Below are 22,478 nucleotides of genomic sequence, written 5' to 3'. Positions count from 1 at the left end.
GCCCACTTGCAACTATTAAATCTCAGTGGGAGGAGGACATAGGAGAAAATATTTCAGAAGAACAGTGGGAAAAGATTCTACGGCGTGTTTAAAATTCTTCACCGTACCCACTGGACCAAAGTTAGACTTTCAAAAATATATTCTGAAGTGGATCCCACATGTGACCGTTGTCACCAGGCCCATGCAACTACTGCACATACGTTTTGGTCCTGTCCCTCTCTGCAGAATTATTGGTCCAAAATCTTTAAAACATTATCTGAAGTTCTTAAAAATAAAGAAGTTCCCAAATATAAGTCTGACTTCGTAGCATTTGTCACACTGCTGGCAAGGCGTTTAATTTTATTAAACTGGAAATCGCCTAAACCTCCTACTCACTCTTTATGGATTAAAGATATTTTCCATTTTATTAAACTAGAAAAAATTAGACAGATCCTCTGATAATTTCAATAGAATTTGGGGACCTTTCCTAGGATATGTACGAAAATGAAAGGCCCACATTCACCTGACTATACATCTCCTCTGGTAGTAATTATTTTCCTCCCCCAGTATATAGACTGGTATTTTGTAAAGAATTATTTATTTTTATTATTAGTTTATTTATTTATTTATTTATTTTGGATGACCAAGCTTTATAAGTTTTTTTTTTTTTTTTTTTTTTTTTTTTAACAAAAGATATATATGGAGGTTATATAAATATATGTATATGTTTTGTAATTGTATGTTATATTTTGTTAATATGGAAAATTTAAATAAAGTGAAGGGGGAAAAAAAACTGATTCACTCAGGAACAAAACACCACCAGATTAAGAGAATTTAAGAGACATTAACTCTCAGAGAACTTAATAACTTAATAACATCAGATCTAAACGATGAATCAGGACAATTTAATGAGCACTAGTGCAAATGTTTATCAGAGGCCATGAACTCAAAAAAGATGTTTTTAACCACCCACTGACAGTCTCCGTGGGAGAGTAAAAACAAAGCAATCAGCATCCCAGTCCTTGCCATTGTTTTAATATAGTATGCAAATGAAATGTTTTCCTCATATTTTCTTGCGCATAGATGATCCTAGTGGAGGTTAACGTTGAGGAATACAAATAAGAAATTTAATCCTAATTGGCAGTGAAAAATTGGTGTGTATGAGGGGAAGGGAGGTAACATGGAGCCATGTGTGAAATATAGCCATTAATCTAACAAAAAAGAAACTGTACTGAATAAAGAGCTAAAAGGTGTTTTGATACAAAAATACTCTAATATGGCCAGACCTGCAGATAAAATTCAGGTCTGTTGCTTGTCTTGTGGAGGGGAATGGTAACCGTAACAACGCTGGTGGATATGTCACAGGTATCATCCGAAGAGGAAATAGGATTAATTATTTTCACAGGCAGAAAACAAGAGCATTATATGCCTTTATAGAAAAATAGCTATTTGAATATACTAGGTGAAAAAATGATACATTATAAAAAAAGTGATGCGAAACGTGTAGTTTTTTTTTTGACATACTGTGTCATCATGAAGGAAAAATTTGAGTAAACAACTCCCATACTAACATAGGAACTGATATGTTAGTCACGTTGTCCATGACCCACCTCTTTATCTCTGTAGCTCTGTTTCTGAAATGAGTCCTGTCTATGGTATTCATGCAGCTGAATTCAGCCCATAAATGTAAGGTCAACACCCACCAGCCAGTGTGCTCCTGGATTTCACTTTGTGACAAGTCCAAAACATAGGGCTATTACATACAGTACATTGCCAAAATGAAAGCCATTACTTTGCTTTTACTTACTTTGCTTGTTCAAATGAGATTTTGTTTGATTGAACATATTTGATTATTTTCCCTGCATAACTTGGATAGAATAAAATCATTTCAGGTGGTCTATTTCTGATCCAGACATGAGGACATAATGTTGAAGCAAACTGTTTTTGCAGAAGTAAATCATTTAAAGCCCACTGCCGGCCTGTTGTCTGGTCACGAATAACGACAAATTGTTTCAAATGACATACAAAGTGGGCATTCATATTCTGATGTAATAAAAGAAAATAATAATATTGTGTTACCCCCTAAAAAAGTAACTAATTGCGTTATGTAGTAACTTATGGGAAGTAATGTGTTACTTTTTCTCACCTGGGGCTTGTTTGTTTGTAATTTACTAATAATTTTTTTTTTTTTTTTCACACCAAAAGTGAATAATGCTGACTTCACATGCTCTCGGTATTATCGCAAATACGAGTTTCCTAAAAATTGCACACGAACGCCCTCCCATTTCGAATGCGATGAGCTTGTAATTACGGAGCCCCAGACATGACATGCAGGAAAAAAAATTGTAGGCTAAATCGTGCACACGATTTACTAATTCGTTCCCTTGATTTATAAATCATGCGCATGATTTAAAAATCAAGGGAACGAAATAGTAAATCGAGGGAACGAATTAGTAAATTGTGCGCACAATTTAGTAAATTGACGGAACGAATTAGTAAATCGTGCGCACAATTTAATTTTTTTTCTTGCATGTCATGTGCGGGGCTCCGTACGTAATAACGACTTCAGAAGTGGGAATTATCAAATTTCCAATAGCACGTGAAGGCAGCATAAGCCTCACACTGAAGGAAATGCACATTCACACCTGTACAGTAGAGGGCGCAGCTCAAACAAACCTTTCAGCTGTGCTGCCATTCTGGATTGCAGAAGAATAAGATGCAGGAGAAGAAAGGCTAACACTAGGGGTGTAACGATTTACTCGTTTTCTCGATGCATCGATTACAAATCCTGACGATGCATATGCATTGATCTTGAAACATGTTTTTTGAATCGTTAATTTCGGTCAATAATCAATGTAAAGAATCGGATTAATCGCGGTTCTATAGCGATTCAGTGCTTTAAAATATATAAACATTAAATTACTACATACGCGAATTGATGGATATGTTGTGTGCCGTCATTTGCGCCCTCACAGCTCTCCTTCACAGATACGCGCTGCACTCTTTAACGCCTTTTACTGGATTGCGCTCGCGCTCTGTCCGTAGCTCTCATTGGCACATTTTTGAGCAGCCCACGTTTGAGCTCTCCTCAGGACGGCCACTGCTATTTACATGGGCACATGACAGCTCTCAATTATAATAGCAATAGTCCTGAGTCACACTGCTCAAGCCATTGATAAAGCTGCCAGGTCATTACGTGGTCACTATTGTTGCAATAAAACGCTTTTATTGCGTGGAAACATCACTGTTATTTTCTATAAGTTAAAATCAATTCAGTCAGATGCGCATTAAAGTTGCGTTCGTTACTACAGCAACAGTAAACAACCAGCGCATTTTCTTTCAGAAACATCATAAAGGAAATGTTATATAGATGTTATATAATGTAAATGTTATGTAACTATCCTCTTTGTCCGTATAAAGAGGACAAAGAGGGCTTTTCTTACTATTCTGTGAAGAAAAGTTAGTTTAGATAAGTGCATGATATTCTAAGGTAGTCTCTCCATGTAAGCATTACAGTAGTATGTTTAATGTACCTGGAACACTTTAATAAGGTTGTGTAGCCATTAACACTATCCTACACTATAGTTAACATGAACTAGGCCTAACAACACTTTTAAAGCCTTTTAAAATGTTGGCTTATGTAAATTTCCACAAATGCCAATTTTTATAGGCTATTAAAATAAAGTTATGTAGCATCATTAAGAACTAACATGAACTAACATTAATAATGGACAAAAGGTTTTTTTGTTTTGTTTTGTTTTGTTTTTTGCCCCCACTCTCTAACTGCCTGAAGGTCGCTTTGTAATTCTCATCCTGACTAAGACGCATTGGGAGAAGCATTTCAGTAACTCTATGAATGCATATTAAAATGGAGAATCGAATCGAATTAATCAAATCGCATCGAATTTTAATGTGAATCGTCTTGAATCAAATCGTCCTGAAATAATCCATGGAAATCAGCAGACAATTTCTTCCAAAAAAGATTTCAGGCCTGTCTTTAATGGCTGTGAACAATGTACAGTCTGTCTTGCTACATGAAATCACGGCATGAATGAGTTGGAGAGGAGTGCATGGAGGAAAAGTGTTTGAAAGGGAAAATTTTAATGCGGAAAGGTCAACACTTTCTCTGTTATGTCAAATTTCATTACAGAGCAGACAGAAATCTCTACCATTCATGTTAGACTTAATGCATCCAAATTGCAGCAATTACGATTTCATTTTAAAACAGCCTTTTTCAAGACAATGGTTATTGCTACACATAATCATTTTATCAGTAAGAGAAGAGATTGCAAGAGAAACAATTCTGTTCTTCCTCTAGGGAAATACAAAAGGACTAAATATATTTTAATAAATCTTCTTCCTTTCAGAATGGATTTTAGACTAAAAAAAAATCAGTACATGCTTTTAGAAATGAGTCACTTTGTCATTTAAAACTTACCTGTCTAATCTATCAAGCACTCAACCTTTAAAATATGTTGGAGATACAGTGGATACGGAAAGTATTCAGACCCCCTTAAATTTTTGACTCTTTGTTATATTGCAGCCATTTGCTAAAATCATTTACATTTTTTTCCCTCATTAATGTACACACAACACCCCATATTGACAGAAAAACACAGAATTGTTGACATTTTTGCAGATTTATTAAAAAAGAAAAACTCAAATATCACATGGTCCTAAGTATTCAGACCCTTTGCTGTGACACTCATATATTTAACTCAGGTGCTGTCCATTTCTTCTGATCATCCTTGAGATGGTTCTACACCTTCATTTGAGTCCAGCTGTGTTTGATTATACTGATTGGACTTGATTAGGAAAGCCACACACCTGTCTATATAAGACCTTACAGCTCACAGTGCATGTCAGAGCAAATGAGAATCATGAGGTCAAAGGAACTGCCTGAAGAGCTCAGAGACAGAATTGTGGCAAGGCACAGATCTGGCCAAGATTACAAAAAAATTTCTGCTGCACTTCAGGTTCCTAAGAGCACAGTGGCCTCCATAATCCTTAAATGGAAGACATTTGGGACGACCAGAACCCTTCCTAGAGCTGGCCGTCCGGCCAAACTGAGCTATCGGGGGAGAAGAGCCTTGGTGGGAGAGGTAAAGAAAACCCAAAGATCACTGTGGCTGAGCTCCAGAGATGCAGTTGAGAGATGGGAGAAAGTTGTAGAAAGTCAACCATCACTGCAGCCCTCCACCAGTCGGGGCTTTATGGCAGAGTGGCCCGACGGAAGCCTCTCTTCAGTGCAAGACACATGAAAGCCCGCATGGAGTTTGCTAAAGATGGTGAGAAATAAGATTCTCTGGTCTGATGAGACCAAGATAGAACTTTTTGGCCTTAATTTTAAGCGGTATGTGTGGAGAAAACCAGGCACTGTTCATCACCTGTCCAATACGGTCCCAACAGTGAAGCATGGTGGTGGCAGCATCATGCTGTGGGGGTGTTTTTCAGCTGCAGGGACAGGACGACTGGTTGCAATCGAGGGAAAGATGAATGCGGCCAAATACAGGGATATCCTGGACGAAAACCTTCTCCAGAGTGCTCAGGACCTCAGACTGGGCCGAAGGTTTACCTTCCAACAAGACAATGACCCTAAGCACAATGCTAAAATAACGAAGGAGTGGCTTCACAACAACTCCGTGACTGTTTTTGAATGGCCCAGCCAGAGCCCTGACTTAAACCCAATTGAGCATCTCTGGAGAGACCTAAAAATGGCTGTCCACCAACGTTTACCTTCCAACCTGACAGAACTGAAGAGGATCTGCAAGGAGGAATGGCAGAGGATCCCCAAATCCAGGTGTGAAAAACTTGTTGCATCTTTCCCAAAAAGACTCATGGCTGTATTAGATCAAAAGGGTGCTTCTACTAAATACTGAGCAAAGGGTCTGAATACTTAGGACCATGTGATATTTCAGTTTTTCTTTTTTAATAAATCTGCAAAAATGTCAACAATTCTGTGTTTTTCTGTCAATATGGGGTGCTGTGTGTACATTAATGAGAAAAAAAAATATAACAAATAGCAATATAACAAAGAGTCAAAAATTTAAGGGGGTCTGAATACTTTCCGTACCCACTGTATAAAAAAAGACAACAAATGCTGCCTCAATTCTTCAAGGCACTTCAAGGCAACCTTTATCCTCCTATTGAGTCCCATTTTTCACTATTTCAAGTGACTCAGTTTGACAGTTTAACCATGCTCAGTGGCAGTGTGGCCTTTAGTAAGGCTGAACTTTAGGATTAGTCTTAATTACTTAGTTTATAATATTACCTCTGCAAAATGCCGAAAGCATAGGCTGGCTTTCACTTTAATTAAACAGAGGAAGAGAGCAGGGCTGCAGGGAGTCAGTGACAAAGAGAAGACAGAGACAAAGCAATACCTAAATATCTCTGGAACACTGGCCAATGGATGACCTCCACCCTGAATAAAACTGGGCAGCAGGATGATGAGGTTATATGAGGTTAATGTTCTTATTGTTGTCAACAAATCTCTTAATAAAGCTGAGGCTGCTGCCTCTTTGTGGACAAAAGAGGGAAAACACCATTCATGAGAAGAATGATTCATACAGAATAATTAAAAACAATATATGACAACTGAAGTAAATCATTATTTCAGTGTTACATATTTATAATGCACTAATTACAAGATAAGGAGAAGAAACTATTATGTTGTACAACCATGTTTATACAACAGTTAGTTCAAGTGCTCAAATTCTATTAGCTGAGAGGCATTCCAAGAGCAAATTTCAGAATATTTAGTCCAGCAGCACTGGGACTGCGACAAGTGAGTCAATGAATCATTCACATAACTGATTCTTTTAAAAAACACTGATTCATTAAAGGTTGCTTGGACATGGTTGGTTCTGCTTTGTCTGTGCTTGCAAAGCAAATATAGAGGAAGTACCAGGCAAACTTATGTATAAAATGTAAGCTGCTTAATATTAACTTCTTCTTTATTGAACTGCACGATTTATAAAATCTATATCACAATTATACCCTTCCTGTTGTTCTGATTCTGATTAATAGCAGCCTATAGTCCAATCACAGACGTGCTGATTGTTAGTACAACATGTAAAATTGCTACATAAATCTAATTCCCAAAATATGAATAGTGTTGTTTCAGTTTTTTTTTTTATCTAACAAGTCAATAAAAAAACAAATATTAGGACAACAAAAGGTCAATTGTCGAAAAGTGCAATGTATAACGTGCAATGAATAAAAACGTCAGATCAGTTTACTGAATTATTTACTGTAGATAAATTCCACGGTATGACTGTGGTCATCACCAAACATACAACCACCTATAATGGTGTGACTTGTATGGTGTGTCTATTGGATAATAAGATGTTTGAAAGGCCTCTATTATAATATAGTACATCCAGCAGCATCATGTCAATATTGGTAGTTACAGCTTGACTCCAGAGTGCCTCAGCAGCCAATCAATGCCATCCAGCAGTCCTGTCAATGTTTCTGCAGTCGTGTCCTGAACCTATAGTATCACAAAACATATACTGAAGCCTTATAGAACACAATATTAATTTCTTATGCATGCAAGAAGTTCTTTCCAGATGCTGTTTGATGTCTTACCATCCAGGGGTTGGGCAGTGAGCTGAGCTGAAGCTGATGGGCAACAGTCACACAAGGTATCCTGTGTCTGTCTGCTGTCTCTCTGGACACACAGGAGAGCACCAGGATAGGGTGGGACACAGTACCCACCACAGGGTCTAACATAACCCTGATCTGGGCGCTTTCCTCCTCCCACCCTCTGTCCGCTCCTCCAATATATGAATGAGAGAAATACAGTGTAAACTGCAAAATCACTATATATGCTTACAATGTTTCAACAAGCTGGACTATAAAGAAATTCATATTTATTGTCTAAACTAATTTCATGCATTTAAAGGGTTAGTTCACCCAAAAATGAAATTTCTGTCATTAATTACTCACCTTCATGTCGTTCCACACCCTGAAGACCTTTGTTCATCTTCGGAAGACAAATTAAGATATTTTTGATGAAATCCGAGAGCTCTCTATCCTCCCTATAGACAGCAACATCATAATCAATTTCAAGGCCCAGAAAGGTAGTAAAGACATCGTTAAAATAGTCTATGTGACTACAGTGGTTCAACCTTAATGTTATGAAGCTACAATGAATAGCTTTTGAGTGCAAAAACAAACAAACAAAAAAAACACTTTATTCAACAATTTCTTCTCTTCCATCTCAGTACACTGTTGATGTAGTTAACACCGTGCAGTGCGTACATCAGAACGCTGTTCACATGAGCACCACGACACATGCGTGTGATGTCGATGCAGGAGCCGGCCAATAATGAGCCGGCATTCTGACGTAGAACCCGGAAGCGCTGCACTGTGTTTACTATGTCAACAATGTAGGAGAATGACAGGAAAGAGAAGAAATTGTTGAATAAAGTCGTTATTTCTGTTTTGTTCTTGTGCACAAAAAGTATTCTCGTCGCTTCATAACATTAAGGTTGAACCACTGTAGTCACATGGACTGTTTTAATGATGTTTTTACTACCTTTCTGGGCCTTGAAATTGGTTATGACATTGCTGTCTATAGGGAGGTTTGAGAGCTCTTAGATTTCATCAAAAATATCTTCACTTGTGTTCCGAAGATGAACAAAGGTCTTACAGGTGTGGTACAACATGAGCGTGAGTAATTAATGACAAAAATGTTTTTAATTTTTGGGTGAACTAACCCTTTAAGCCTTTAAATTAATAGTGTGCTTGAATAGAACAATCATACCTCTTTCTGTCTCAGCATTTGCCACAAAGATGAATCCATTCATGGCTTGGCAAACTTGATTAAACATTGGGTTAAGGCTTAAGGGCATGTTGGACTCACTATCCTCCTGATAGAGAAAGAGTTTACTGCGCAGACTGAGGTGTTCCAGGCGAGCTCTTTCTCGCTCCGTCCTGAATCCACAAACACAGAATCTCATTCATACAAACTGGATTAAGCAACACATTTACACATTTAAAATTTTATGCACGTGCTGCAAATAAAAACATGAACACCATAAAACTACCATTAAAACTAAAAGAAATTAATACTTTTATTCAGCAAGGATGCATTAAATTGATCAAATGTGACAGTATAGCATTTATAATGTTAAGATTTGTATTTCAAATAAATGCTGTTCTTTAGAACTTTCTATTCATTAAAGAATATTAATTTAAAAATATCAAGCAGCACAACTGTTTTCAACATTGATAATAATAAAGACAGTAAAGATTGGCTACTAAAATTCAGCTTTGCCATCACAAGAATAAATTAATTCTAAAATATATTAAAATAGAAGACTGTTATTTTAAATTGCAATAATATTTCACAATATTACTGTTTTTACTATATTTTTGATCAAATAAATGCAGCCTTGGTGAGCTGAAGAGTTTTCTTTCAAAATTAAAAAGAAAAATCTTTAAAAGAAATCTTACCGACCACCATATTTTGAATAGTATACATTTCTAACACTTCTAAATGAGAATAAACTATCCTCTTCCTTACCTGTTATTCGAATATAAAGTTGCAATATTAAATCGGTGTTGATCTTTGTACTTAAAACTGATTCCAGATCCAATGCCTGAAAAAAAAATTCCCATCAAGGTGAAGGTCAAGTGTAGAAAAAGCAACCATGGCATGCAACATCCATTTATTCATTTAAAGGGATAGTTCACCCAAAAATGATAATTCTGTCATCATTTACTCACCCTCAAGTTGTTCCAATCCTGTATAAATTTCTTTGTTCTGCTGAACACAAAAGAAGATATTTTGAAGAATGTTTGTGACCAAGCCGATCTGGGGCACCATTGACTTCCATAGCAGAAAAAATAATACTATAGAAGTGAATGGTGCCCCAGATCTGTTTGGTTATTAACATTCTTCAAAATATCTTTCTTTGTGTTCAGCAGAACAAAGAAATTTATACAGGTTTGGAACAACTTGAGGGTGAGTAAAAGATGACAGAATTATCATTTTTGAAGGAACTGACCCTTTAAATAACCAAATTGAATAAACTATAAGTAATGGTAGAGCACCATCAATCTGACGTTGAGGTATTCCTGCTATGGGCAGTATATGAGGGGAATTCATAATCGTAGTCACGAGGGAAATCTCTAACTGCTCAAGCCCCGGGCCGAACATGGCGAACTGTGGCTCTGCAACCGGTACAAGGGACTGGAAGAAGGAAGTCACAGACTCAAATGTTGCCCTGGGTTGGTGTCGCCACTGGTTTCGACAGGCCGGGCAGATGCGTAGATACCTGTGGGTGCCGAAGAGAATACACTGTATTAGTAAACATTATGGGTTTTTGAGCACAGGCTAACAAGTTTCATAGATACAAGACATAACCAACTTTTATTAACATTTTTATTTGCCTATAAATATTTTATAAATATATTTTCAATATTCTATAATCTCCCAACACTACATAAACAAGCTGCACCCAGAGCTAATTATTTCTGATATCAAAGAGCCATCTGCACTTACTCTGCCATATAATCAAACTGCATCTGAGAGTCATCCAGCACAGCTGAGCCAGTGAGCTTGACATGAGGCACTGATAAATGGTCAACTGACTGCCAGAGCGGCATATCACGCAACAGGAAGTACTTCCACAGGACAGGGTCTCGAACCATTGACCGCCAGTATGTACTGGTGCCTCCCAGTCTGCAGAGGTCTTGCGGTGACAGGAAGGTCATAATGAGAAACTGCATGTCAACCTGTGTGTTTAAAAAAGGAAGACAAAAAATGTGTTTAGACCCCACTGACCCTAATCTTTTGAAAGGTAGTTTAAATAACACCAACAATAATAATAATGTTGATTATTTAGAGACATGATCTGGTCTTAGCACCTATGCAGCTACAGTTAAGTCTAGTCTACATACAGTCTAGCATACAGTGGCAGCGCATAGTGCGTACCATAGTGCTCTTACTATTACTGCAGTATATAGTATGTATGTTGTACACAGTATGCAAATTCTCTGTATGCATAGACACTATGCTTTAGAAAATGAGCAATAAACAATAAAGTTTACTGTTTGCAATACGGAATCCCACAGTTCAACGCACTTGACTAGAACATCCATGTCAAGTGTGATCAATTAACTAGAAGTAATATCAACTGTGATATCTTTCTAGTCACATTATTTGACCAGACTTTTTTTCTTTTTTGGGGGGAAAATATTGAGGTAAACTTTTAAATTGATAACCGGACCCCATTTGCTGAATTAAACAAGTAAGTTGATGAGGTCATGTGGTAATGTACATTGATAATATGATACCTGTTTCAGTAAGCAGTATACAGTAGGCAACATACAGTGTATACTGACAGTAATTAGTACGTAATAAGCTAGTATTCCATTCAGAACATAGCCATAGTACGTACTTTTAATAAAGCGTCAGGTAAATAAATAATTATGAAATGCAAAGAATCGTGTCTTACCGACAGATTATCCAGAGAGGGGCCCGTGACGTCATCACTTCTCTCCTGAACATCATTTTGCTCATTTCTTTGTCGTCTTGTGTCAAAAAACCTATCTCTAATACTCCTGAGACTTTGCACGACTATAGATCGGCTCAACATACTGACACTTATTTGTCAACAGTTTCTTAGAAAAATTTCTATATGTAACCTTTTTTAATAGAGTAATTTGCTTTATTTCATTACATGATATTTCAATTTCAGTAGTGCAATCTGAATTATTCCTCTGGCTTTTCCCGGAACTGTCAAAGTTACACGTCTCTCGTGTTTTCATAGGCGTGTATGCAACGTCACGTACAGCAGTGCATTGTGGGAATTGTAGTTTTAAAAACCAACACTACAATTGATTAAACCGAGGACTGGAATGAAACGAAGGAACAAGTTATCAATTTAATAATTCAAACATAAAAATGGAAATAAATCGCTTTTAAATGAAAACATTAGATTTTTCAATTACAATTTTAATTTTGTCTACATTTTAAAACACTGAATTGAATAAAGTTTTAAATGTCCATTTCTTTTTCAATTTAAACTTACATTTTAACATTTTAAGATACATTTTTAAAAGATTAAAATGTCTATTAATTTGTCAATACAAGAGTAATTTATTTCCATTTTAATGTTTGAATTATTAAATTAATAATGTATCCCTTCGTTTTATTTTTAAGTTTCACTCCTAGTCCTCCATATGGACACACATGTTGCTAATCACCCCACAACTGATGGGAATATAAGCTTGAGATCACATTTTAAGCACATGGTTTGTTTGTTTTTTTAAATAAATCTCATCTTATGAATATTACACCAGTACCGAAAAATGTTTGCAGTTCTCAGAACTGGCAAGCTGGACTGTTAATTAAATCATAATGCTTTAAGAATGTTAGTTGTTACTATGTGAACATTACAAGATCAGCGATAAGGCTTATAAAATACATACACAAACTTAAGATTTGGCTGAAAACCTTTCAATAATCACTGGGGACATAAAAGGCAATCAGCAACCTTTATCTATTAACACTCCAAATAACTTTTCTGGTGTAACAACATCCAATGCACGTGAAACCAAAATATCACTCACACACTAACATTTCAACATTTCTTAACCCAAAATTTATTTTAATGAAGACATAAAAAACAAAAAATGAACTTCCTTTTAAAAAGAATAATGACCGAAAAGTTTAGCTTTTTAAAAGTATACTATCAAAATATCCAAATTCCCATCTCTGAACATTACATCTGGTCAACGAAAGCAATAAAGATGCAACTTTTAATAAGTGAGCAGAAGAGGTGTCATATACAAAGATGTTATTAAAAAGAAAAGGTCCATACTTAAAAATGGTCACGAATACTTAAATATGCAACATATATCTGCATTTCCCCCTCCTTTGTACCATTTCTTTTAACATATATAAATGACATATATAAATGTAATTAACTAAAAATAAATAAATAAAAATTAAAATAAATAAAAAGTTGTGTGATGTTTCTCAGCTGGAATAATTGTTTTCTTAAACAAATAGTTATTTGTTTATATTTTACATTAGAAGTATTATTCCACATTCTCAGCGAAAACACATATCCAGAAAGCAAATCTGGACCGGAAGATAAGTGCCTTTTTTGTTTTCAGTATTTTTCTGTTTTAATCTTTTTTGTTTGTGTTTACTTTTCTTTTTTTTTTTTTTTGCTCGCTTCAGAACAATGACATTTTGTGAACCTCCTCTCCTAAAAGCTCTCTCCAGGTTTACTGTAAAATACTAAGGATCTCCTTGGCATTCTCTGTGTTCCAGCCTTGACCCTGAAGTGGCCCCTCGCATGCCAGCACGTACTTATGGAGGATTTGTGTGCCAATATCTCGGAAATGAAGCCTGTCCTCTTTGCGCTCTGTGGTGTCCATGCTGCAGTCCTCATATTTCACTGCCCAGAAACACATCTCACCAATGTACATCATTGTAAGCAAGTGAGTATCAGAAAAGATACCTAATGGGGAGGAAAAGTGTAAAAAATGTAATTAGTCAAGAATATCAAAAATTAGTACAAATTATATTCTCTAAAAACCTGACAAAATCATAAGATGAACTAATGAACAAATCTCATTACATCTTGCCCATTAAAGGGATAGTTCACCCAAAAATGTAATTTCTGTCATCAATTACTCACCCTCATGTTGTTCCAAACCTGCAAGACCTTCGTTCACCCTCAGAACACAAATTAAGATATTTTGATGAAATCTGAGAGCTTTCTGACCTCCTATAGACTGCAACGTCATTGCACCAAGGCCCAGAAAAGTAGTAATGACATTGTTAAAATAGTTCACATAGCTGCAGTGGTTCAACCTTAATGTACTGAAGCAACGAGAATACTTTTTGTGCACAAAACCAAAACAAAAATAACGACTTTATTCAACAATTTCTTCTCTTCTCCGCCTGCACTGTCTATACAACATAAAAAGCATAGCAGACTGACAGGGTAGAGAAGAATTTGTTGAATAAAGTTGTTATTTTTGTTTTGTTTTTGCGCACAAAAAGTATTCTCATCGCTTCATAACATTAAGGTTGAACCACTGTAGTCAAGTTGACTATTTTAACAATGTTTTTACTACTTTTCTGGACACTGAATGTGGTAATTATGTTGCTTTCTATGGAGGATAAAAAACCTCTCGGATTTCATCAAAAATATATTAATTTGTGTTCCGAAGATGAACAAAGGTCTTACAGGTTTGGAACAACATAAGGGTGAGTAATTAATGACAGAAATTTAATTTTTGGGTGAACTAACCCTTTAACTTCTGTGACTATGACTTCACAGAACTGTGTAAGAGTTAATTTATTCTTATATAGCAAATGTTAATCAATATGAACTTAAATGTGTGAATTTGGATACAAACTACTGCATTGTAAAAACCACTGAAATATTGGTTGCTATACATTAATCCAAGCACTAAGGGTAAAGTTTACAAGCTACACATCTTTACGATGGAAAATAAATCTCTCCGTTAATAAACATATATTTGAAGATACTGATAACCCAGCGGTTGTTATAAATCTTCATGTGCTTTGAAAATCTGCCCCTGTAGAGACACAATGCTTGATGTGTCACACACAGAGACACATTCAGTGCATACACAATAACTGACATGTCTGGAGTTTTCAGTTCCCAAATCCCAAACAAAACTCGACAAGAAATCAACCATTCGACTTTCAGTTTTAGAACAGAAAGTACATTTGCGAAGATGTACCTTCTGCCAGAAAATTGGCGGTTGCGGAGTCATGAAAAACCACACCATCGTTCAGCTTGACTGAGTTCCTCACTTGCAACATTCTCATAAGGTAACGCACACCTTCTTGAAGACACTGTGAAGACATGGAGCATTGCAACACTTAATTCATGGCCACTAAAACTGGCACTGTGGAGTGAGAGGTTGGGGAAAGAACCTTAAGGAATGTGGCTTTGTTCTTCTTGATCCATTGCTTGCGCTGGTGTAGTGTGTGGCAGTACATATATAATAATGCCCCACGCCTCCAGTAAAGGCACTCCAGCAGCTCCAGTCCAAGCACAGACTGCACCTGAGACAAATCAGAGCATCACACTACAGTTACTCACAGAAGAGTTTGCTCTTTTTCAGTCTATGCCAATTAAGCTCTAAAAATAGAAGCCCGTGGGTGTTCATTTACTGTGTGAGTTTAAAGTAAAGAATATTTATTCTGAACACCCACTTTGTAAAGTCAAAATGCATAAAAAATTTGCTTATTCAGAAAAGCATCAGCAAATAATAAAATCAATTGTTCCAAGAAAAGATCTTTTACAGATGCAGAAATACAACACCTCTTGAGCAGGTACCAGTCGCCCTGCTAACACCTCTGGCTCTGTCAAGTCCTGTAGTAACTGCTGGATTTTGAAAGGAGAAGTGTCCTCAGGAAACTCCTGATCTACAAGCTTGTTTTCCTCATAGAATGTAATGTCCAAGACAACCTGTAGAAATGTGGGTAAAACAATGGGCCACGTGAGCCATTACATCTAAATCAGGGTATCTGCAGAGTTTTTAAAATGGAATGTGACTATTTAAGGGCTTATTTAAGACCTACACAAATATAATTAATACTGTATGCCCATGCAGAACAAACCCATAGAATTTCAAAATAAATCATGCATCGCATATTTTTTTCTGGGGCATACATTCAACTGCAAAGCATGGTAACTGCACATTTAAAATACTTAAAGGGTTAGTTCATCCAAAAATGAAAATTATCCCATGATTTACACATCCTAAAGCTAGCCTAGGTGTATATGACTTCTTTCAGACAAACACAATCTGAGTTATATTAAAAAATATCCAGGCTCTTCTAAGCTTTATAATGGGAGTGAATGGCGCTCAAAATGTTGAAGCCCAAAAAAATGCATCCATCCATTATAAAAACAATCCAATCCATTATAAAAACAATCCAAAAACAATCCATAAGTTTTAAATATTTCAATATTTAAAACTTTATAAACTATAATAACTGACTTCCAGCAAAAGCCATACATCAAGTTGAGTTCCAGCGGAAGAGTGACCTCTGACCCGACGCATGATGTACGATGAAGGAGTAGCGTAAGCTTAGCTGAGAGTAGACGCCCCTCGCGGTTCAACAAATAGGGCTGGGCAACAAAATCAAACTCCTTTTCTCTTATATCAAAATCCTCCGACATTTCTCTTAAAAAATCCTCATGTTAGATTTCTAATTCTTGACTGGTGTTTTGTTTTGCTCTATCCTCTGTGCTTCCACATTCGTCAATACGTCATGTGTCGGGTCAGAGGTCACTCTTCCGCTGGAACTAGACTCGTACGGCTGTTACCGGAAGCCAGTTATTATGGTTTATAAAGTTTTAAATATGGATATTTTTCTTACAAAGACCCACCGCTTCACTTCAGAAGGCCTTTATTAACCTCTTTTGGAGCCGTATGGATTATTTTTATGATTGATGGATGGATGCAATTTTTTGGGCTTCAAAATCTCGAGCGCCATTCACTCCCATTATAAAGCTGGGAAGAGCCAGGATATTTTTCTAATATAACTTTGATTGTGTTTGTCTGAAAGAAGATAATCATATTATACACCTAGGATGGCTTGAGGGTGAGTAAATCATGAGATAATTTTCATTTTTGGGTGAAATGTCCCTTTAAGACATTTTTAATTCAATACATATGTATTGAATTTAGTTTATGCACTAATATATGATTTCATATAAATTAAATGTTGATCAATATTGGACTTTTCCTGATATAATAACATTTTTTTTATTACAGAACCACTGAAGGATACAATACACAGGATACAAACGGACAGATCTACAAATTGATCTGTATACATATGACAGACACCTATATTGTACATGGTCGCAACATCCATTACTGCAGGTAGATAAGATTTTAAATCAAACTGATTAAAGGACCTGCAAAGACCCTGTAAAATCTGGGAAGAAAATGCTAATGTTAAGTTTTAACTTACTACATTTTTTTATTTTTTTTATTTTTTATATATAAATGAACATGAAGGTTAATCTGTAAAAAATGTGATTCAGAATAAACTGTTAAATATGCTCAAATAATAATTGACTACTTTGTAACCTCTTAACCTACAGATAGCTATTAGCAATAATAAAAGCAAATTGATAAGCAACAACTATACATTTTTGATTGGGGCAGACTGACAATATACAGGTTACAGTTTAAATGTGCCATACAACGTAGCAAAGAAAAAATTATATTCAATGATATTCAAATTACATTCAAACACTAATTAAAACAATATGTTCTTGTTATTAACCGTATTATTTATACATTCAACATGTTAATATATGAGTAGGCTATGCTTACGGAAATGCTGCAGGGTGAGATGTGTGTTATGTGAAGTACCTGTGTATAATCCTGCAGCAGTTTAGGGAGGCTGCTGCTTTCTCCTCCATGTCTATAATAGGTTTTCAACTTGTCTAGTATGGAAGATGCATTCTGTAAGTAGTCATCATCTAGGAAGAAAAAAATTAATGTGTTAATATCTAATATATAATAGAGGACAAACAACATCAGAGTAGGTGTTGGTGGTATAAGAAAAAGTTATATTGCCATGGCAAATCTTTGGTCCTAAATGACTAAAGAAAATATTACACTTATTTAGCCATTTTAATGAACATAAATCTGTACTTAGACACCTGAAGAACAGCTTCTGGTACAAAACCACAAATCGCAACATTTAATGTTAAAATGACAGAGGAAACTAGCTCTGTAAAAACAACTCAAACTGAAAAGAGCTTGTTTTAAAACTCGACTTGGGTAATTGTTCTGTTTTATTCTGACTACACCGTAACCTGCTGAAAATCATATTACTTTAATAGAATCATTTAAAGTCACCATGAAATCAAAACTGAAAATTCTTATTTTTTTATGTAATATTGCAGTATTTATTATAATTAAATAAATTATAATAAATTTAGATATTATGATTTGATATGGTGAATCAAGTCCCACCCTACATTTTTTCGAGAACCTGTTTCATTTAGATATACGTAATGGGAAGAAACGTTGGCATGAAATGGAAGCAGCGATGGCATTTTGTTCCCTATTGTGACGTATATACAAATGAAAAGGCTTCTCAAAAGAAAAAAAAAAAAAGTAGGGCGATACTTGATTTTGTCAACAGGGAGTTGATTGGATGGTTGTGGGTTTGCTATTGCAGTGATCTCATGTGAGTGACAGGTTGTCCCGCTCTCACGTCAGTAAACACATCATCAGAAAAGAGATGTCCTTGCAAGAGGGAAGGGAAGTTATTTTTGATTAAAGATTAGATTATCAGAGCACATGAATTTATATAAAAAATAATGATGTGCAGGGATACAAAAAATAATAATAAATACAATACAATACATAAAATGACATTTTAAAATTTTGATTTCATGTTGACTTTAAAGACCAGAATGCATTAGTGTGTGTGTAAACTACGTATGACTAACAGAATCTAAAACGTCAAAGTGCCTTTACAGGAATAGTGCAGCAATCTGCAACATCTCAGATTTTCAGATATTTTAGACTATAAGTATGACTATTGTGTGACTATTTTTACATTAACATGACCTTTGGTCTGTCTGAAGTAGGCAAAGAACTGCTAAAAAGAGATTGATAGTCCGTTAAATTCCTATTTGTCTTTCACAATTTTGAATATTAAGTCGTTGGAAAGATATTCTAGTTATGTGTTCACCTTTAATATAACAAAATAACTATAGCTAAGTATACAATGTTTAATACAATTTATGCATTGTGTTCTGTAACAGTGCACGACCACATGCGAATTCATTTCATGCAAACTGCAACTAGCTAGTCAAACCTTTTGAAAAATTAGAGCACACAACAAACGTGCTTTGCCTTTTAAATTAGCGCACAGTTTAGAGCATGACTACTACGATGTTCTTGTAAACTGGTTAGTCAAACATTTTCCGTATAAACAGGGTAATAGAAGGGCAGGGGAATATTTGTTATGGTTCGCAGGAATGCTAACGCAGAGCGGCTAAGCTAACTAGCTAACGATGACAACACCGGGCTGATTCGGCCAATTAACCTCACTTTCTTTAATAACGAGAGTCTGGTGTTACGCAATTGACGCCACGATTCCCGGTTACCTGGTTTCTCGGTCCGAAGGGTGGCACACTTGTTATCTAACTCAAAAATCCTCCTTTCCAGCTCGACGCTTCGTCTGTAGTCGTCGGCCATGACTGCAAACGACAGTCACGTGACGAGCGCGCGATTGCTCACGTGCGGAGGATTACTGGGATGTTTTGTTCTTTCCTTTCATTCATAAATGGCACCCCTGGCTCTTACATCTAAACAGAAGCTTACTTTGTACACACTTATCCAAACTACCCCGACAATAATCGGCGTTTGATAACGGTGAATTGAGATTGTTTGCAGTAGTGATGATGGAAAGTCCGACTCATTTCTGCGAATCGGTTCTTTCGAACAGTTCATTTCAAAGAACCAGTTAAAAAAAAGATTCATAAATTTCTTTCGGTTATGACGTAATTATGCACCACGTGGTTTTATTCATGCCGTGGCTTCTTGTGCATTTCAAGATTCTCCATAAGCGTCTATTTATTTTATTTTCACCGTTACTTTTATCATACTTTTATCATTTACTTATGTATGTATTTTGTATTATTTTATTTTTATTGTATTTTTTAATTAAGTCTTCTTTCGCCCTGCCTATTGTTATTATTCTGTTATATTGGATGATAAAAACATATAATAAAAAATATAATATAAGTATAATAAAAAAAACTACTCTTTGAAATAAGAGTATAAACATTTAGAACCTAAACAAATTTTTCATTTACATTAACAATACTAAAATTAATTTACATTGCTTGACTGAAAATAAGTTTTTGCACGTTTAAATGCTATTTAATGCTTTGTGTCCGTGTGTAAATATAACTGTAAACATATTTTTCAGCGACTTTTATGTGTAACATTTATGCTGTACGGCTACTAAAACAAATACTTCTGTTCTGTTCAATGACTCGCTTTATTCAGATTACTGAGAGTCGGACATGTAATAAAAACAATTCTCGGTGATTCAAATGCGTTGTTGAATCTGGCACCACTCCGAAAGATTCGTAAATGAATCATCCAGACATGTATGGTGAACAACAGACACGTTAAAAAAGATTCGACTCATTAGAATGAATCGGAAGTCGCTAGATGGTAGTAGTGAGGGAGTTAAATGCAAATAAGCAAATCGAGCCCCTGACACTCCTTCGCTTACCTCATCCCCGCCTTTTCGAGATCAACGAGGGCATACTGTCACCATCATTCACTATAACCAAAATTAGGCCTGCAATTTTCAGACATGGCGACTCTTAAAGCGCTATCTAGAGCGGAGAATGTGATCATCAGGAACGTGACAGCGACGACCAAGACGAACTTCTTGAGATTCTCCGTTGGCAAGGTCAGTGTTTAGATGCAAAAGACGGTGCATCCGAAATTTTGCATAATGTTAAACGTGTCGGTGCTTTTATTTTTGTTTTTTTTAACCCTACTTCCCATTGCAGGGCGAAGATGGGACGTTCAGATAGTACAAGGAAGCTATAAATAATTATACACGATGTGTTTGAATGATGTGTTGCAAAGCTTACATATTCTTGTCAAAATCATTGCATATAGCTTACTTGTGAAAGTAGTTATTTTGTGCTGCATTGTGTGTGTTTTCTTCTTCTTCAGCAATCCATTAAATACAATCTGCATACACATGATCTTGAGTCACAACCATAGGCTGTAGGTCACAACCAATCATTCCTGTTTCGTTTCATATATTTGTTTTATTGTTGGGTTGGAAACACAAGGTCATTAACCAAGTCTGACTTGAGGCATAATCTACCACAGATTTTTATCAAAAACTTTAATGAAAATGCTATTAGTTATTTGTTTATTTGTTTGTTTGTCAATATCAACTACCTTGACAATGATGCCAACACTATTCATTGGTTAACAGTAACTCTCGTGCACACCTCCCCTTTTGTCCCACCCACCATTTGGCTCATTATATCACATAACATGCGAACTAGACTGCTATTATAACTAGTTCTCAGAACAAGGAGAGGAATTCTCCATACCCTGACCACTAAGATATCCTTGGTTTAGAAGTCATATATTTATGACACAGTCCCATGCTTGTGTCATGTGGCTGTGAGGTTCATGGAGTTGTTCTGTATGCAGACAGAGCAGAAACCTTTGAATCACTGTTTGAAGGAATAACACTGTTAATGGTCATAGTGGTTTCTCCTATAACTCAGTATTTTTTGTTGTTTATCATTTGGTAATACTACTCAAGGCTACTATATATACCAAACAGAAACATATTTATTGAGGCAGAGTGATAAGTGGTCAGCTGTTTCCTCTCCTCGTCCTTTGGTGGAGCATTTGTGAGGTCAAACACACACTGTTGTATAAACAAATAAAGATATAAATGAAAAGGATTGCTTGGCTGGACTCCTGAGGTTTATTTATCATGTGAATGTCAGCATGGGAAAATCAGTCTGCTGTAGTTGACAGTGGAAACGGATCTGATTTGACATTTATTTTAATTCACTTTTCTATGCATAATTTAGGAATCCGTTGTAAATGGTTAACATTCCAGTGTGGATATTTGTTTCATTCATGCTTTAAAGTGCTTGCTGGAGTTTTTGTTTCTGTATGCCCAGCCTGTTTCATTCATTCTACTCAATGTCTGTGGTTGGCAGACATGCGGCTGTTACTTTTCCACATCAAGTCAACGGTCCGGACGATTTTATTCTGACCCTATAGACGCCGTCAAAGATATTCCTAATGGAGCGACTATTCTTGTGGGAGGTAATGTAAGGGTTTTGATTTATCATAAACTCAATCTTAATCAGTGACTGTCTGCTTAGTTATTACTTAGACTACCGTTCAAAAGTTTGGGGTCAGTACGTTTAAAAAAATAAATAAATAAATAAAAGAACTGTCTTATGCTCACCAAAGCTGTATTTATTTGATCAAAAACACAGTAAAAACAGTAATATTTTGAAATATTATTACAATTTAAAATAACTCTTTTTATGTTAATGTGCTTAAAAATATAGTTTGTTTCTGTGATGGCAAAGTTAAATTTTCAGCAGCCATTACTCCAGTTTTTAGTGTCACATGATCTTTCAGAAATCACTCTAATATGCTGATTTGGTGCTCAAGAAACATTTTTTATTATTATCAATGTTGAAAACAGTTGTGCTGCTTAATATTTTTGCGGAGACCCTGATACATTTTCTTCAGGATTCTTTGATGAATAGAAAATTCAAAAGAACAACATTTATTTGAAATATAAATCTTGATGAATAAAAGCTTTAATTTCTTAAAATTCTTATTGATCCCAAACTTTTGAACATTATTATATTATATAATATTATATTATATTACTTTTAGTACTATTTTTAATTATTATATCATCCTTTGGTCTGTAC

At 35.7% G+C, this 22,478-nt stretch overlaps 3 protein-coding genes across 3 annotated transcripts in view; 1 reads left to right on the top strand and 2 right to left on the bottom strand.

The window, feature by feature from the left end:
• Nucleotides 1–4,061: 4,061 nt before the first annotated feature.
• fbxo4 (F-box protein 4) lies at nt 4,062–12,426 on the bottom strand. The gene is made up of 7 exons (XM_051903577.1): nt 11,445–12,426; nt 10,490–10,722; nt 10,039–10,262; nt 9,509–9,584; nt 8,747–8,916; nt 7,567–7,754; nt 4,062–7,468 (listed from the first exon to the last, which is right to left on the bottom strand). Exons 1-7 carry the CDS (start codon nt 11,583–11,585, stop codon nt 7,385–7,387), a joined length of 1,116 nt encoding a protein of 371 aa, XP_051759537.1. The 5' UTR covers nt 11,586–12,426; the 3' UTR covers nt 4,062–7,384.
• Nucleotides 12,427–12,570: 144 nt separating this feature from the next.
• rimoc1 (rab7a interacting mon1-ccz1 complex subunit 1) lies at nt 12,571–19,424 on the bottom strand. The gene is made up of 6 exons (XM_051903578.1): nt 19,131–19,424; nt 17,377–17,486; nt 15,306–15,452; nt 14,915–15,046; nt 14,719–14,833; nt 12,571–13,460 (listed from the first exon to the last, which is right to left on the bottom strand). The coding sequence occupies exons 1-6, from the start codon at nt 19,219–19,221 to the stop codon at nt 13,225–13,227; spliced, it is 831 nt and encodes a 276-aa protein (XP_051759538.1). The 5' UTR covers nt 19,222–19,424; the 3' UTR covers nt 12,571–13,224.
• A 775-nt stretch (nt 19,425–20,199) lies between these two features.
• oxct1a (3-oxoacid CoA transferase 1a) overlaps nt 20,200–22,478 on the top strand; it is a 53,269-nt gene continuing 50,990 nt past the window's right edge. Inside the window, exons 1-2 of the mRNA XM_051903963.1 lie at nt 20,200–20,452; nt 21,744–21,852. Coding sequence (XP_051759923.1) covers nt 20,354–20,452; nt 21,744–21,852 — 208 coding nt within the window. The 5' untranslated portion in view covers nt 20,200–20,353. The remainder of the gene's footprint in view (nt 20,453–21,743; nt 21,853–22,478) is intronic.

Source organism: Ctenopharyngodon idella, chromosome 8 (genome assembly GCF_019924925.1).
Source record: "Ctenopharyngodon idella isolate HZGC_01 chromosome 8, HZGC01, whole genome shotgun sequence".
Classification (NCBI taxonomy): domain Eukaryota; kingdom Metazoa; phylum Chordata; class Actinopteri; order Cypriniformes; family Xenocyprididae; genus Ctenopharyngodon; species Ctenopharyngodon idella.
Note: the sequence above shows the minus strand (reverse complement) of the source record. Positions and strands in the feature narration are given on the sequence as shown.